Raw genomic sequence first — 18,806 nt, 5'->3', positions numbered from 1 at the left:
TCCCCAGCAGTCACTGTGCGAGAGGCGGGGGACACCCTGCACAGGTCGCAGGTCCATCGCAGGGCCACATAGAGACAAACGAGACAAACAACCATTCACACTCTCACTCACACCTAGGGATAATTTAAGAGTCAGAACTCCCCCCGCAACTTTGAAAAGAAAAAAAAACATACAAAAAAATACCCACAATCGTCACAATTCTTATACAGAATATACATCAAAATGTACACATTTTTGTCTTTTTTTCACTCAGTGTGTCTCATCACACCCAAACTCTTGTTGATTTCCATTGTATCTGAGCTCAGAACTTTCTCTTCAAACCCTAAAGTAGAGGGTCACTTGAACTTTTCATTAACAATGTAGGTAAATAAATAAAAAGAAAAAAATACACCCACTGCCACCAGAGGTTTTTGCCATTAATAGTTCAAGAATTATTTTGGCACAACTTGTGGTTTTCACACAGCAACAGTTTTATAGACTTAGTTTCTAGAAGAAGTCGGCCGATGTGAGTTTTTTTGTAGCTGATGCAGATATCGATATCAGTCTTTCGAAATCAGGGCGGCTGATAAACAACACCAATTTTTAATTGTATTTTGGCCTGTATGTATTTTCCATTTAATAAAAACAGTTTCTTAAATTAAATAAACAAAGTTTTACAACACTTAAAAAACGTATAATTGTATAAAAGAGCGTTCTTACTGGGGAGAAAAGACAACTGCAGTAAGCCAGTTGTAGTAGCTGTTGCTGCATTTTCATCTTCCTGCTTGGTCACCGGTTAAAGTCTCCATCATACTCCATAAGAAGTCAAGAAGTTGGATCGCTGCCACATGGCTGCGAGACATTTGTTTTCACACACAGCTTTTATCATCCACGAGACACTCTGATCAGAACTCCCAGGAAGCTCTTCCCTCCTCCTACAGCGTTAAAATGGGTTTCTTCCCACTGGCTTCTCAACTCTTCTGTCCTTGTACAGATTTTAGCTTCCCTTACTGCGACTAGACTGGTTTATTGACCCAACTGAGACAGTTACAGCCACAAAGAGCCGCCTCTGTCTCTGTTCATTTTTTTTTTTAAGTTTGTAGGTTCATAAGTTTTGTTGGAACAGTAAAGACATCATCCGTGGTCAGGTCACAGAGGCAACAGGTCCAGGAGAGAAACCCAGACATCCCTTTCCCCAGAGACACTCTCCAGCTCCTCCTGGGGGATCCCAAGGCGTTCCCAGGCCAGAGAGGATACATAATCCGTCCAGTGAGTTCTGGATCTGCCCTGAGGTCTCTTCCCAGTAGGACATGCCCAGAAAACCTCCATCCTTCCTCTTTGTTATATTATTCCATCATGGCTGCCCCAGTAGATCCTGTAGAATTTGAGCAATTTTGTCCTGATTTGAACTTTAAGGTTTGGATTTGTATGAAAGGCTCTGCATAATTTAATATTTGAAGTCCAAACTAATTTAAAGGGCGCACAAGAAGAGGTTCAAAATTAAGCTATTTAATGTTCTTCAAAATAAGAGTCTGGCTCTGTCATAGCTTAGAATAGTACTCGTATTTCCCAAATTACTATTGAGCTTTGTAGAAAGGAGTTGATGTTTGTTGTTTGGCACCCTTTAACAGGAAAATCTGCAGTCTGGCTGGCAGGTGGAGAGAATTTTCTCCATCCGAGTGTTGGTTTGGACCCCAGCCTTGGCAGCAGATTGGAATGTCACAGCGACTCAGAAAAATCCAAGCAGACGGAGAAGAACCCTGAGGAGGAAGCTGAATATTGCTGATCACATGATCCACACAGAGCAAACACAAACATGAGTCTTTCTGCAGTTAAAATCTTGCCCTGAACATTTTATTAACTCTCAGAAACTATTTTTTGCTCTTTTGATTTCTATTGAAGGACACCGGAATGATTTTTATATATTTAAGGATATAATAATCTGTCGTCACTTCTGCGGTTTAAATATTTAAGCATTGATTCTGTTAAGTGGCTTCGATCATAAACCAAATCATCTCTTAAATACTTGCGGCCTGTTTGATGTAACCAGCACAAAGTGGAAATCTACCCTGTTGCTAATTTATTGTATCCTGCTTCCAAAGCCTCATACTTATGTTCACAGATGAGACTGAAACCCTGGATGGTTTTCTCTTTTATTGTCAGTTAAACCACAATTACACCAAAAACATTTAATATCAAATAGATGTTACTGTTATAGGTCGAAGAGAAACACATTCCAGTCGGTAAGAACAGAATAAACTTCCTCTTTTCTATTTTTGTTTGTTCTTTCACTTGTTGCACCACAACTACAAGTGAGACAATAACAAAGTTTAAACGTTGGTACTTCAGTGCGTTTAAAGTGGCCTTTCCAATGCGTAATATACAAATGACCATTTTGTAAATTAAGAGGAAGTGGTAAAAACTGCTGGTGTGCACTTTTTTTGTGTTAAAATGATTTGAATCAGTTGTATAAAAAACAGACTTCACTGTCAGTTCACTTGTTTGTAGTTTCAGTTCCAGTTTTGTAAACTGGGGTTTCCAGGTTTTTTTTTTCTTTAAACAGGAAAAACATTCTGTTCAGTCTGCTTTGGATTTTAGAACAAAATTTACTGAAAGTGATCTTAAATCACCTTATATGGTCAGAGAATATTGACTTATTCGTGAGAGTAAATCATCATAGAGAAGGAAAAGGAAACATTAAACAATAACTAGAAGTAGAACATTTCTGAAGGAATGTTGAAGGATGCCAACGCAGCTGCGGCCTGAAATTCCAACATCCAACTTTTTTCTCTTAAGCCCAGTAGTAATTTCAAATTTATTTTGTAATAATCACAGATATAATAGACTGAAAATCTGTCACTGGTTGGTGATTCCAAAGTTTTCTGGGGAGCAGAGGGGGAAGAGGCAGCACACAGCAACACTTCAAACAGGCAGACATAAACACAAACTAGTAACTGAGCCTCAAACAAACAGTCACTGTGAAAACTACAACTTGTATCAAAACAAATCTTGAACCTTAAACAGCAGAAGCTTCTGTTTATCACATAAGTCACCTTGTAAGTTTCTACACTGTTTCATGTCGGAGATATGGCACATTATTAAGAACCTTTCACTTCCAGCTTGAAAGAGAAAATTCTGAGCTCGGATACAATTGAAGTATATGAGAGTTGGGAAGTAGCTATAGCAGTGAAAGAAGACAAAAACACCTACGTGTTGATGTATAAACTGTATTAGAAATATAAAGTTTGTGGGAGAATACGTTACAGGGTTTCCCCCAGAAATGCCGGCCGTTCGCTGGCCGACTGTGATTTAGTAAAAAAGAAAAAGATTAAAATTGATAGGAAAGTTGAAAATATAGCTATTTATTATGTGATATTTTAAGATATTTGTGCCAAATATTTATTCAACTACAATTTTACAAAAAGGCATTTTGAAATACTTTTTCAAACAAAAATACAATTAAAATAAATACAAATTGTTTGTACCTAATTTGAATCCTAATTTATGTCACATTTACAAATAAATTAAATTAACATAAATGAAAAAGTGCAAACAAGGCACCAACACACATCTCATATCGAGGCCAATGAGTAACAACAGAGAACTCTGAAAAACAGAGAGATGCTGTACTGTACTGAGCTTTTTGTGGCACAGGCTGCATGTTGGATCACTACATAAAACAAAACATATCTAATGCTGAATTTAATAGCATGATTTTACTGGTAAACAAGGATAATATTTTCACTAAGCACAAAACATGCATACAATATTCGGTCTTGTAAAGCCACCTGCTGAATTTTAGCTCAACTAACCATTTTTGGTTAAACCGGATAATGTTTATTGCTAACTCCAGCGGGAGCTGAATGAGGCTCGGCCTCAGGGCTCATTAGAGTCGTGCAGGGCTCCACAAACAGTGCGCGGTGGAAGTGTTTATACTTGGTGCTTACGTCGGTGCAGTTTTCTCCGAAAAGACGGGTGAAATACGGTACGTAACCAGTGGAAATACGGTTGAAAAAGAGCAGATGGTTGTCACATCAAATATGGCCGTACGTATTTAGGAGGAACAGCTGTTGTGTTTCTGGCTGTGATACAGAGAGGATGTTTAAACTTAAAGCATTCAGTTTGACTTTCATTGATTTATTTGCTTTAGTGGTGATTCGCCCATCATAGAACTAATATTTCTATAAACACTCCTTTTTATTGGCTGCAGCAGTAATCTCCTTCCATGAGTTTTGAACCGTTTGATTATCTTTGTGATCTCTCATAGAGGGATCATATAAATGCTGATACAGGCAAACCAGCTCCGCTAGAGCACCAAAATCGTCCATTTTGAATGAAGCGTGGCGTGCGCGGCCTGCGCCAAGTTACAAAAACGACCATGCAACGTGACACCACGCGGGACCTTCGTGCAGGGGCAGGGACAGCGCAATTGCGTCACTGATGGCGCACCCTCGCGCGGTGAGGTAGATAAAGGTAGTGGTTTTGGGGGTGCAGGTGGAAAAAAAGTGTATAAAAAATGATATATTTATAATAAACAAGCGGAGCTTAGCCTGGCGGCAGTGTCAGCAAAGCCTGGCGGCCCGCCAGGCTCATAACACACTGGGGGAAACCCTGCGTTAGTGTTACAATATCACACTTTAATTTGAACTTTCTGTGGTAAACTCTCTAAAAATCATAAAACTTAAACTGCAATTGTATAAAAATTATTAGATATCAAAACAGCATTTCAGTCATATAAAGTCCAACTGTTCTCAGTCATTTTACCAAAATCACGTTGTCTGTGGGGGGAATTTTGTAAATTTGCCTACGTCGTACAATCTAATGCTACCAAAGGTCAGAGTGCACAATTACCAGTGGAGCTGCACACTGTGATGTATTTTTGGCTGAGTATTTTTAAAGCTGCAGGGAGAGTAGTGGACCGAGAACTGTGACGGAAACAGAAAGTTTCCCTCTGAATAGTTCAGAATAGAAGAGGAAAAAAGACACAAAAAAGCTGTGCATCAAAGGGTGACTTTAAGGTTTAAGAAAACTAAATGAACTACTTACATGATTGTAGTCTAGTGAACAGTGTTTTATAATTAAACAGATTAAATGAAGTAAACTCTGTCTCTTGAATTAAAACAACTTTAAAGACAAAAGGCTCCACAGAGTCACTAACAAGATGTCTATCTCAGTGGGATTTTTCTCTGTGATGTTGAGTCTGTTGGGTTTTGAAAGGTGAGCGTTTGTTTCCAGTGATCAGTGAAAAGAATCTCGAGTTTGCAGAGCGTAGATAAATCAGCTCTGTTGTGTTTTTTCAGCTTGATTTACTTTGTGTTTGTTCTCCTTTCTTCAACGTCTTTTTCATAAATCCTCTTCGTCTTCATTCTGCCCTCTTCTACCTCCCCTCAGTTGTCCAGAACTCTTCCACTGAACCAAATGTAAAACTGTTGATTCAACAACTTTTTTCTTTTTCCCCTATCGTAGCTTCTAAAAGTGCTGCCTCGGCACAGTCAGTGGATACATGATGTTATGTCTGTAACCACAACTCTTGCCTAATTTTTCTTAGGAACTAAAGATTTTGTTTGGGTACGTTTTTCTTTAGTCATCAACAGCTTTACTCCTTTTTCGGGAAATGTTTTGATAGTGATTATATTCCCAACTTGATCAAAATAACCAAAGAAAATTATGTTGTCATGAGTTTGAAATGTGGAAAATGCAAAAGGGGACATTATCAGGCTTAGTTTTCAGTTTTTGCTTAAAGTGTTTCATGAGTTTTAAATTTTCTGGAAAATATTTGTGACTCAGTTTGGGCAATGTGCTATGTGTGTTTTATTAATTAAGCTGCAAGGTTTTGTTCTATGATTCTATATTTCTGTAGAGATTAAATGAGCTCCACAACGCCGAGGGTTTTCTCTCTGCTCGATACCCAGTACAGTGATCAGATAGGCTTTAACAACAATATTTTGTTCCGTTTTTCTTTCAGGAGCCTGTTTTCTAGGAAATCCAAAGAGCCCAAAGCAGCATCCCACAATGCAACAGGATGGAGACTGTTTGGCAAGACAGCAGCCCGAGAGGAGGATGAAAGCAAAGAGGTCGCCTCCCCGTCAGCCCCTCAGCAGGTCGGTTCTTTAAACACACAGACTATTTGCTTTAGGACTGTCTAAGTAACAGCGGCGTGCACATCGTTTAGAACATTTTATTGTTCAGGTTTAAAGGCACGTATCGACTGTAAAGTCCGTTTCTTTTCTTCCAAATCACAGAATCCAGATCAGATACAATCAGTCAAATCATTTCATTTGTTAAAATCCATCCATTGCTCCATTTCAGGCCGCAGCACTTTCCAAAAAACTTCTTTCAGTAAAGGCTTTCTAATTTTGTAAAGTCTCCATTCCCTTTACAACACTTAAAGAGATAGTCATGTCATTTTTGAAGTCATGTTCTGTCAAATAGTCTTCAGAGTTACCTTATCAGCTCAGTTAAGAAGCTGCTGAATGTATCAGTGCACCTGATTGGTCTAAAAGTGTTTTTAGTGAACTGATTCAGCATCTTCTCATCACCAGCGGTATTAACAGTAATGGTTTACCCTCAGTCTACGTTTGCACAATAACAATAATTGTTCAGTTGATAAAACCATGACAAACTAAACAAACAGTGTCATGCTAAAGTGAAGAGATTTAATATTAGCTGATGTAGTAGTTTTTTTCACACAGGTATGTCGTTTTTGAGAAAGAGTTGTTTTATAAGACTACTAATAATTTGGTGCTTAAACGTTCAATCCACAAAAAAAGTTGCAGCAACTTATGACCCTTTCTGTTGTTGGTTGAAGTATATAAACACAGCTAAAAATCATTTAAACAAAGAGGCTGATTAACCATTATATTATTTTTTTTATTAATTTATGATTACGACTTTGATCGATTTGTAACAGTTAAGCCTATTACACATCCAGCCTAGCCTTGTTTTTAATCAGTTTAATGATTTTTTTTGGTCTCACATTTGTTGATAAACTGGAAATTCTCTGGACAAAGTTTCCTACTCAGAAACCTTAATGGATGCTGATTTTGGACCAAACCAAGGTTAGATCAAAACAAGATCACCTGCTTGAACTAATAAAAATCTTTTTTGCCTTATTAGTAACCTTAACTCGCCCATGTTCCAATTTTTTTTAAATGCGTTTCAGGCTTTAAATGCAGACAATGATTTTGATGAAAACTGAACAGGAAATATCTTCGTTTTATGCTGTTCCCAGTGACATAAAAGACAAAATAAATGTATGAATTCTTGCATTTTTTTATTGTGCCTTTCCCCACCATCCCAACTTGTTCTGAATTTGAGTTGTTGAACAAATTTTTATCCGTTTTCACATTTTTATTTAGAGTCAAAAGGCCAGTCAGATCAGTTTAAACTAGTATCTCCCTTGACTGCATTGGTTGGAGACTAGTTGGTGAGTAGAAATTGCGAGATATTGGGTGACTTTTCAGTTGCAGTCTCACTGAAGTTTGAGTGATTGTGACCAGCCAGGTTTGGAAATCTCGGCTTATGTTTGTGAGCACGACTTGCAGAACTGTATTCTAGGCTGTGCCCATTATTTTGTTGCCAACGTCCTACTCGCCTCAGCCTGCATTTGCTTCAAAACACCTGCACTGAGAGTCTGTGACTCATGTTTATTTATGCACCGATTGCAGGAGTTGGAGAAAACAAACAAAATGCAAGCTGTTAGATAATGTGGACATGTAAGGGCATCACAGGCCTGATTTTGCTCAATCAATCATAGTAAAATGCCTCTCCTGTTATCATTTTTTTAATATTTATTTGGTGTGGCAGGGAGGCGAGTCCTGAGTGGTGTCAGGCGCTCAGGCTGTGATGAGCCGCTCTGAGGACAGTGGCAGGTGAGGAGTTTTACTGTCAGACAGTAACACACGTGTCATAAGGAGAGCTAAGGGAGGAAACGTCTCATGAAGCTGAAGGGAAGCTCTGCACCAAGGCTGAACAATTACAGATTCACATTTTATATAGCAAGTGCTAACAATGCATAAGATGTCAAGTTACAGATGGTTCCATACTGTTTCAAAAAAAAAAAAAGCAGGTAGAAATTCACCAAAATGCAGTTCTCGTGCTCTAGAATTATGGAAACACGATTTAGAAGGGTTCAAGTTCCCTGCGATAACTCTTTAAAATCCATGTGACGCTGATGAGTGGCTCTGTGACTCGCATGAGAAATTTGAGAACCCCTGTGAACGTTTCCAGACATTTCAGAAACTCCCTCATAAATGCTGTTCACAATTTGGCGCAGCATAGTGAGATTCAGAATTCAACCTGCTGATGGTTGATTGTTTGGTCTGACGTGTGATTTCCGTTCAGATTCTCCAGACGTTAATGCTGTTATCTTGCATCTGTTTAGATGAACACGGTGACAGTAATGAGCGTGTTAAATGGATTTACTGGGATTGTGTTGGTCGCTAAGCAACTTCCACATACACGCATCCCAGTTTTTACTGCTTGGGGTTTGGATTTAACCAGCAATGACACGCAGCTGCTGCTCTTCTCCCTCCAGTTTTCTAAAACAGACACAGATTTTTACCAAAACAGGCACCCAGCAGCAGGTTCCTTCTCCGTGGAAGAAAGCTATCAGGAGTTATGATCGTCCAGTCTTCATGAAGTCCCCTCCAGCCTTTGCTATGGCTCCTCGGCGTGACCTCTGACCTTCCCGTTCAGCAGCTCAGACAGCCCGAGAGCTGAGCGTGCTGACAGCTGCTGGTGTTCGCTTGACTCCGATGATTCATGTGGAAAGGAGCCCAGCAGATGTGGTTTGGCTTAAGTTGGTTGACACGTCAGACACAGAACTGTGGAGGAGGAAGAAAAGGAAAGGGTGGATTTATTTAAATTGCCTTAAATACAGTTTGTGCTGCAGTGTAGCATGAGCTGGTCAGAAAGGATTTACTGCCACAAGGCTTAGTGTTGTTAATTATGATGTAAATACTAAAACAGTATTCTGAAGAAATGTTGAAGAGCTATTGCATGTACAGCCCAAAACTCCAGCATCCATCAACTTTCCTCTATTAAGCCCAACAGGAATTTAGGATTTACGTTTGTAATGATCTAAGATATAACAAAGCTGGACTTTTATTTTGAAGAGTATCCACGGGCTTTGTTTTAAAGTCATGATGGAGGAATTTGAAAAAGAAAAGCCTGCTGGGTAATTTCAAAGCGAGTGACCCAGATTCTGCTGACTCACTGGTTGCCATGGCATTTTCCACCTTTTCTGGGTTGCAGAAAGGAGAGGGGCAACACTTTAGGCAGGCAGAATTATAGACTAGAAAGTAAGCCTCAAACAAACTGTCATCGTGTGAATGTCTAAGTTGCATCAAAAAAACATTTTACCCATAAGTGGCAAAGGCTCTGATGGTCATACTGTATGTTGAATTTGATGTTTCCATGGGGTTTTATGTTTGGAAAAATAAGTTGAAGAAGATCCTTCTCTCTCAGATCTGAAGAGAAAATTCGGAGCTCAGATACTGTGGAAGTAAATGAGAGTTTGGGTGGGCTCATTCTGCACTCTAGGGGGGATTTGATTGAAAACCATAGGTCCTGATCTACGATTATATTGTTAAAGTAAAATACTCCATATCCATATAAGTGTATTTTCTAAAGAGAAAGAAGTTATTTTATCTGCCAATCCCATTTTTCATGTTTAATTATGAGCAGTTCCACTTTATTTGCAACAATTTAGGGTTCAGCTTTTCCCCATTTCAGCTTCACAATAATTCACAACAACAATTTTTTTCTGGAATTAAAAGCAGAAAAGAACCTGAAGTTCAGAGTCATGGCATTAACCCCGTCCAGCATCTTGTTGAACAGGAAATGTGCACGAATGCTGTTGTGTCTGAACGGGTAAATCCCTGCACATCTGGAGTGAAAACTAAAACTTGAGCAGCAAGAATGTGCACACTGGAGTGACAACAGCTCCTGTTTTATCAGTTTTAGAACCATGTATGTTCCAGAGACCTGTCTAAACAAGTCAAACTGAAGTCATTCTTCCTGAAATTAAGATTTTATGAAGGAAAAAAACCACTTCTGTTCCCAGGTTTTCTGTTTGAAGAAAAACAAAGACGGCACATTTAGATAACCATTTGGCTGAAAGTTGATGAAAAACAGAATTTCAAAAAGGTCACAGAAAAAAAACTACTTTTAAGTAATTTTTATTATTCGTGAATCCTTACATTTTTATACACTTTTCACTTTAAACATGGGTTATTTACTATGACTCTAAATCAGAAGATTCAACAGTAAAGAAAAAAATTTAGGGACTTGATCAGTTCAGTTTACTTTTTTAGTTAAATTTAGTTAATTTTTAATCCAACACACATTCCTACAGTTCAGGCCTGCAATATATTCCGAAATATATTTGGAATGTAAAGTTTGACCATTTTATAATCGTCCTGTGTTTTTAAGAAAGTATTTTGTCTCATTTTTGCAGCACATGATTTAAAAAAGATAATTGTAAAGGATGACATTGATTTCAGAAAAGGGGGAAAAAAAACCAATGAAAATCTTTCATTCATGCCTTTGGGTTCAGACAATCGTCCATTTGTTCACCAGTTTCTGTCCATCAGCTTCAGCGTACCCGTGAAACATTTTATAGTAGATTTATATCAATGTGTCACCTGCTCCTCAGCCTGGTTGTGATCTAGAGAAAGTTTTCTTGAAGTCTTTTGCCAGGAAATCATCAGATCAGTCCCATGATTTTATTTTTACTCATGAATGTAGATACAGATAGATTTTCAGAGTCAGAAACTGAGCTTTGTCTCCCCCTGCTGGTCGAGGTGAGAAGTCTGGTCATAAAAGACGTGTTGTGTGACCCTCAGCTGTCCTGCTCCTGTCAATGAGCTGTTTATTGTGCAGACTGATCACACACAAACACACAATTCATTGCTTTGACCGTTAGATCACACACACTCGGGTTCACACTCTCACCGCGATACAAACATTTACATTCATCCCGACTGAAAACGCGTATAAAACCACACGTGGGCTCTTAAACACACATTTATTCTAATGCGGATGCTTCTTTCTGAGATGAATAACACCTCTGTTCATGTGTGTCGGCCTGTTGGAGAGACGTTAACGTTTTGTAAAAACGATGTAAAACCAAGATGTTTAAACAGTAAACACAACTAGAACATTTCTGAAGAAATACTGAAGGATGCCAGTCTAGCTAGTGCCTGAAACTCTAACATCCATTAACTTTCTTTGCTAAAATCTAATAGGGTTAATTTAGGACTTACTTTTGTAAGAAGATAAGCTGACAAAATGCTGACTTTTTGATGTAAAAAGTATATAAGAAGTGTAAAGTTTATGAGAGTGAAAGGAGTTTGTTTGTAGAAAGTACATCACACTTTAAGTTAAACATTCTGTGGTAAAAACAATAAAAAAACCTAAAACTTAATGATTTAGACAAAATAGCAGTTTCAAAATGCCACTTTGGTCATGTAATGTCCAACTTTAAGTGAGCTGTTTAAACTCTGAATGATGTTTCTTCTGTGAAGTTTGTCTGAGCTGTAGCACTCCAAATAGGGCTGGGTTTTCTCACTAATTTCATCAAAATTCCATCGTTGTCTTTGGGGAAATATTTATTATTGTAAACTGCATCTGCTTCCAAAAGTCAGAGCACACTGTTCCTGATCAAGCTGCACATGTTGGCATATTTTATTTAGATAGAACTGAAAATTGTGATGGACCCATGGGGATTTTAGGCATACATTCATGTAGGTTCTTCAGTTCCTATGGATTAGCACTCATGATAAGTTGCAGTAACTTCTTACACTAAAACTGGGTAATCTCCTCTGAGATGGATGTGAGTTTGAGCAGCTCATGGTACAGAAGTGAGTGAAGCTGCTGGATCTGTGACACCTTCTCTCTGTGTTTATTGTCTGCAGGAGGAGGAGGTGAAGGACTCTGGAGCATCCTCGTGTCCTCAGCGTCCCCCAGCTGCAGGAAGGAGGAAGAACCTAGATTTCGAGCCTCTGTCCACCACAGCTCTCATCTTGGAGGACCGACCAGTGTGAGTTGAACAAAACCACATTTTCATGACAGAATTGCCTCGTCTGACGTCGTTTTTCTTTGCTAACTTATTATTATCCAAGAGAACACAAAGAGGTTCTAAAATTATTTTTAATCTGCATGTCATTGGCTGTGTATAAGTCTGGGCACATGCAACAGACTGTTGGACAGGGAATAAAACACATCCTTTTTTCTCTCAGGTGTAGACATTGATCTCAAATTGAGCTGTTTGTTACAAGTTCAAACCACTTCAGGTTTCCTTAAAAAGCTGCACGTCTTCCAGCAGATCCTCAGTTATCACTCAATTCAGAGACCAGCTGGAGCCATTCACGGGGCTCAACGCCTGAGATGAGGTTAACAAACTGTCCAACTGGCTAATTGATTGTTCATCTGTGTTTGTTTTTTAGGAATCTGCCTGCCAAGTCTGTGGAGGAAACTCAGAGGCACAAACTGGAGTATGAAGAGATGGTGGCAGGAGCCAAGAGGAGAGGTAAACGCACACACACACACAGATATCTAAATTTCTACAACTTTGAGACCTTCAGAAACTCTGGAAAACCATCAGTCAACACTATTAAAAATATTACAAGTCAGTCTAGCTATTTGGAAGGAAAATAAAAAGAAATGAAGACTTAAACAGAAGTTTTAAACAGGGAAAAAATAGAAAGTCCACCCTCTATCAGTTTTAGGGTTTTATGTATCAGGACATAATAAAATTATCTGGTCTTTACCAGGTTCTAAAAATATTCAAATCTAACCTCAAGTGTGCAAAAAACACTACAGATTCCACCGGGTCATTATTTATTAAACAAAAATGAAGCCAAAATGGAAAAGATGTGTGTGAAGTCCATCCCCTGATTCTGCAGCTCCTCCTCCTTTCGCAGCAAAACTCTCAGTAGCTGTTTTCTGTAGGACTTTATCAGTCTCACACATGATTGTGGAGTACTTTTGGCCCACTCTTCTTTCCAAAATTGCTTCAGTTCATTGAGGTTTGCAGACATTTGTTTCTGCTCAGCTCTATTAAGGTTCCTCCACAGCTTTTCTATCAGTTTGAGGTTTGGACTTTGGACCTTTGCAGCACTTTGATTCTTTTCTTTTTGAGCCGTTCTGTTGTAGATCAGCTGCTGTGTTTGGGATCATTGTTCTGTTGACCCAGTTTGGTCCGAGCTTCAGCTGTCAGACAGATGGTCTCACATTTGACTCTAGGATCCTTTGGTCTACAGAGGAGTTCGTGGTCAGCTCAATGACTGCAAGGAGCCCAAATCATCAGCCCTCCACCTCCATGCTGATAGTTGATGTGAGGTGTTTCTGCTGATTGCCTGTGTAAAGTTTTCTCCAAACATGGTGCTGTGCATTATGGGTAAATATCTCTACTTTTGAACATTGTTCCAGAAGTTTTGTAGTTTATCAGACAAAACCTGACCAGCCTAAATCATGCTGCCATGTTCTTTTTAGAGAGACGAGGTTTTCTCCTGCAACTCTTCCAAATAAGTCATACTTGTTAAGTTGTTTTTTAGTCATTTCTCTGAGCATTGCACAGTCTGACTGCAGGTGAATTCACTTGGACATCCAATCCTGAGAAGACTGGCAGCTGTCTTAAACGTTTTACTCTTGAGAATAGTCTTTCTGTCTGTGGAATGATGAAGTCCAGATAGTTTAGAAATGACCTTTAACCCTTTCCAGCTTGATGGGCAGCAACAGTTCCATTGCTGATGTCTTTCCGTCTTGACATTGTGTTAACACATACTTCAGAGCAGAACTAACGACACTCCTGCTTTTACAAAGGGGATAACAGTGATGATGATGATGATGATGATGATGATGATGAGTTAAACCTCTTAAATCCTGTAGAAACAGCAATGGTTGACTTATTTTTTCGTACAATGTTTTAATTTTGGCTCTGTTTTTGTTTAATAAACAACGACATAGTGGAATCTGTTGTGTGTTTTTGTTCACTTGACGTTAGATTTGAACAATTATAGAACCTTGTAAAGACCAGATCATTTTTATTATGTCTTGATATGTAAAACTCTTGAACTGAAAGAAGGTGGACTTTCTTTTTACCATAACTGTATGTAAAAACATAAAAGCTGATCTCTTGGTTGGATTTGACTGGTAGAATGGATCAGACTGTTTGCAGCACCTAACAAAGACAATATTTCTAAATTCTCTGCAGAGATGAAAGAAGCTCAGAAGAAGAAGCGTCAGATGAAGGAGAGACATCGACAGGAGGACAGCATCTCCAACGCCATGGTCATCTGGAACAACGAGATCCTGCCTCACTGGGACACCATGTATGACCTTGGACTTTTGTGTTGGTGTAAATCAGTGTGAGTGTGTTTCTGCAGCTTTATGCATTCCTGTGTGTGTGCGTGCAGGAAGGGAACAAGACGGGTCAGAGAACTGTGGTGGCAGGGACTTCCTCCAGGTGTCAGAGGACGTGTGTGGAGCCTTGCCATCGGCAACGAGCTCAACATCACACCAGGTACAAAACAGAGATATTACAGAACGCTCTCAGCTTTGAGACATTATTCAGTTTTATTCATGTTTGTTAATTATAAATGCTCAGACAAACCAACAGAAATTAACAAGCAGTGTGTGTGTAAAAGACTGTCAGGACTTCATTCTGTGAGGCATAAACCTCCTTTATTGTTAAAACATGATAAAAACCCAATCAGTCAGGGCCCGAGTTACATGGTGCAGACTGAAAGGATTTCTTTTATATAGATTACTGCAGAGTTAGTTAATGTTTGTGTGCAATAGTTTTTGTACTAATTTATATTAAAATATGATCACAAGGCTCTTCTGTGCTTTTGTTGCTGTGACTGTTTGAAGCAGAATATTTTAGTTTTCACTGATTAAGTGGATCTGATAAAAACAAAAAATGGTCAGCAAACAAAGTTTTTTTGTAAAAACTGTGAGGAAGTGGGATAGCATTAGCTTATCATCTCAGGAGACTTCTCCGTGTGTCAATAAGATGGCTGAAAAGAAACATTTGGACCAGACATGATTAAGTACATGACTCTCAAATTAAAGGTTGCCAACAGAAAGATGTTTTTTTTTATCCATCCATCCATCAAACATCAGCCTCATAGACCATGGAGGTTTACTTCACCTTTGCCACAGGAAATTGTTGAACTTTTTTCAAAGCAAGTTTTTAAAAACACTCTCCGCTACTTGAGGTAAAGACTCGCCGACCTGGAGAACCACAGCCTTAGACGGAGAGGAGCTGACTCTCATCCCAGCTGCTCCACACTCACCCGTGAGCCACCTCAGTGCACACTGAAGGTCACGGCCTGACAAAACACCAACAAAACCACATCATCTGCAAAAATCAAAGATAAGGCCCTGAGGTTCCCAAACCAAACACCCTCCTCTGCATGACTTCACCTTGACATCCTTGTCCACGGACACCACAAACAGGATCTGAGACATGGGACAGCCCTGGAGGAGTCCAACTCGCACAAGCTCCACTTTGTGCCGAGAATTCAGACACAACTTTGATTTTTGGTATACAGGATCTGGATAGCTCTTAAAAGGACCCTGGCATTTCATATTCCTAGCAACTCCACAGAATGACTTGGGTAACTCTGTCATAAACATATGTAGACTGGAGGATCAAACTCCTTAGACCCCTTCAGTAACTCTGAAAGGCTAAAGATCTGCTCCACAGTTCCACAAAAGCCTCACTGCTCCTCCTGAAGCTGAGGCTCGACAGTTTGTCTGAGCCTCCCTTCCAACACCCTAAACCGGCTTTAGCCTTTCTCAAAATCTCATATAAAAAGTACTCTAGAAAAACCATAGTTTAAATAATACATAGAGTTCAGTAAAATCTTGATGTTTGTGTTTTTGTCCAGAACTGTATGAAATCTTCTTGTCCAGAGCCAAAGAGAAGTGGAGGAGTTACAGCGAGACGAGCTCTGTGAACGACAGTGAGAGCGGTACGACTGCATTCATTTCCAAACCTCTCAGAACGGAGGTTTTTACTATTAACTAAAAGTTCTCCTCCTGAAAATAATAAAACCATCATCCAAAGCTCTGTTCTCTGTGTTTCTCTATCAGATGGAGGAGCGTCGCTGGCTGACAGAGAGTCCAGTCTGGACCTCATTAAACTGGACATTTCCAGAACTTTCCCATCTCTCTTCATCTTCCAGAAGGTAACACACCTGTTCAGGTGGACCTGCTGCTATGACGGCTCAGATCTAAGACACTTATCATCTCTTTTTTTTTTTTTTTTCCTGCAGGGTGGTCCGTACCACGACCTGCTCCACAGTGTGCTGGGGGCCTACACCTGTTACAGACCTGACATCGGCTACGTGAGTTTGTTTCATCCATCACAACCACAACAGTTTCTTAGTTTTTACCAAACTCTCTTTTTATAAGCCGAATCGGTCATTTTAAGGGGGGGAGGGGGTTAAGACACATTCTGTGTTTGTTTGTTGTGTTTTTTTTACACAAGAAACTTAAATTCTCAGCAGTGATATGAGAGCACTGCATCTTTAATGAAGTCTTGAACTTGTAAATATCTTAGAGCAAATAAATAAACTCATAATGAATTCTTTTTGAAAAAAATCGTCAGCACTTTTATGTGCTTCTTTGCTTTATAATTTAGTGTGCATTAAAGTGCAAGTTTCTGGTTAATTTTAATTAATTTTTTTTTAATTTAATTAATTTTCTGAGTAAATCCACTTCTCTTGGAGCTGAACAAAAAATGACAACAAATTTGATCAATTTTTATTAAAAATTATACTGTAGGGTCTTAAAAATATTATTATTGAGGGGGCCAATGCAGAATTACTGTAGCAGCCTTTATTACTATTTATTGGTACACTTCACAATTTAGTCCTGCAGTTTAAATAAAACTAAAAAAAAAAAAAAATCAAAACAAGCAGCTCCATGGGGGAAAGTGTGCTATGACTTTTAGCAGTAAAAGTACAAAGTCGACGAAATTTGGATAAAAATCCCCATAAACAATGGGATTTTGGTCAAATGAGTGAGAAACTGAGTTTTGTTTGTCTCTACAGCTCAGACTTCACAAAAAAACATTATTCAAACTTTAAATGAGTCACAGAAAGATGGGCTTTACATGACTGAACTGGCACTTTGATATATTTTGTAAGTTTTACACATTTACAGTTTAAGTTTCATGATGATTTTACACCCGGATGTTTATTTTGATCTTGTCACACAACCACCTTGAGTTGTCTAAACTTTTTCCAGGCGAACTCTTCTTACTCTGACAAACTTAACACTTCTTATAGAGTTTATACATCAAAACGTCAGTATTTTGTCAGCTTAGATTAGTACAAAAAAAAGTCAGCAAGTAGCCGCATTGGCATTTTTAAAATATTTCTTCAGAAATTTTCTAGTTAATATAATTATTTGAAGATAAATTACAACCTACTTTCATTACAAGGTTTTATGTATCATAAAAAAATTGCATAAAAAAAATCTGATCCAAATCAAAACTTAATATGAGGTAAATGTCCTCAGATTTGACAGTGTTGCTGACTTTAATACTTATTCTTAAACTGGTTATATTTAGTACTTTATTGCATATTGTTTACATGTAATAATTGGTTTAAGTCAACATGATGTTATGCTTTGGAACAGATAAAATCCAGATTGAAAAGTAAAATAAATCAAAATGTTTGTTACTGCTCACTGAATTAATGATTTCTAATCAGGAGCAGAACTTAAAGGGAATGTTTTGGTTTTATTCTGACCTTTAGTAGTTAAAGCTAATTTGCTTATAAATATCCGACACATTGTACAATCCTTGTTTAAAGCTGCTTTTTCTTCTCTTTATTTTTGGTGTTTCAGGTCCAGGGAATGTCTTTCATCGCTGCAGTTCTGATCCTGAACCTGGAGGAGGCCGAAGCGTTCATCACCTTCGCCAACCTGCTCAACAAACCGTGTCAGATGGCCTTTTTCAGAGTCGACCATGATCTGGTAGGATTTATTCTCCTCAGACTGCAGTCACTCCACTCTCGTCATGTGACACATTCACAAAGAGATCGCATGTAGAGGAAAAAAAAATCTGCTGTTGTGTTTCATTTAATATCATTTAATGGTGTTAAATCATTTTTATTTGTGACTCATAAACAAGATGTTTCAGATCACTTGGACACAAACTGAATGTGTAAAAACCACCTTGGCTTTCCTTTTCTTTTCTCTGTTTTGTGTCAGATGTTGAAATATTTCGCAGCCTTTGAGATTTTCTTTGAGGAGAATCTGCCGCGTCTCTTCAGCCACTTCCAAACCAACAACCTGACCCCTGACCTTTACCTGATCGACTGGTGAGTTATTGAACTCAGCCATCCAACAAAGTGTCTCTGGGATTAATATTTAAGGTTTCTGAGTTTTACAAAGGTGAAAGTCCACCCCCAGTTATTATAATTCATTAGTTAAAACTCAGATAGTAGCGAATAAAGCTTCACTAAGAACAATTTGAAAAATAAATATTTAGTACCCATTTAAATAGAAAATGTCAGAAAAATTAAAAGTAAAGGCTGTTAGAAGACATATTATTAGTATTATTTTTAATAAAAAGTGCAACGGAGTTAAAGGACATGAAAACACACAAGATTCAAAGACAACAACATCATTTTGTCCTAAATTTATTTGATTTACGTATTTATGAATTTCACAGCAAAACTTGTAAGGTTTTGCTTCTGGTGCAGAATAAAACAAATAAAAAAATAAACATCTCAAAGCCCCAACTTTCTGCTGTTAAGAGTTGATTGGATAGAAATCCACCAAAAAATTACGTTTTATTATTAAGC

At 38.4% G+C, this 18,806-nt stretch overlaps 1 protein-coding gene across 1 annotated transcript in view; it reads left to right on the top strand.

The window, feature by feature from the left end:
- Positions 1–18,806, top strand: part of LOC108246628 (TBC1 domain family member 12) — a 35,544-nt gene that overhangs the window by 6,595 nt on the left and 10,143 nt on the right. Inside the window, exons 2-11 of the mRNA XM_017434272.3 lie at positions 5,945–6,080; positions 11,898–12,022; positions 12,429–12,511; positions 14,198–14,315; positions 14,400–14,506; positions 15,879–15,962; positions 16,084–16,178; positions 16,266–16,337; positions 17,845–17,973; positions 18,211–18,320. Coding sequence (XP_017289761.1) covers positions 5,945–6,080; positions 11,898–12,022; positions 12,429–12,511; positions 14,198–14,315; positions 14,400–14,506; positions 15,879–15,962; positions 16,084–16,178; positions 16,266–16,337; positions 17,845–17,973; positions 18,211–18,320 — 1,059 coding nt within the window. The remainder of the gene's footprint in view (positions 1–5,944; positions 6,081–11,897; positions 12,023–12,428; positions 12,512–14,197; positions 14,316–14,399; positions 14,507–15,878; positions 15,963–16,083; positions 16,179–16,265; positions 16,338–17,844; positions 17,974–18,210; positions 18,321–18,806) is intronic.

The sequence above is a fragment of the Kryptolebias marmoratus genome, linkage group LG22, assembly GCF_001649575.2.
Source record: "Kryptolebias marmoratus isolate JLee-2015 linkage group LG22, ASM164957v2, whole genome shotgun sequence".
In the NCBI taxonomy this organism is placed as follows: domain Eukaryota; kingdom Metazoa; phylum Chordata; class Actinopteri; order Cyprinodontiformes; family Rivulidae; genus Kryptolebias; species Kryptolebias marmoratus.
This window is presented reverse-complemented; position numbering and strand designations above follow the sequence as displayed.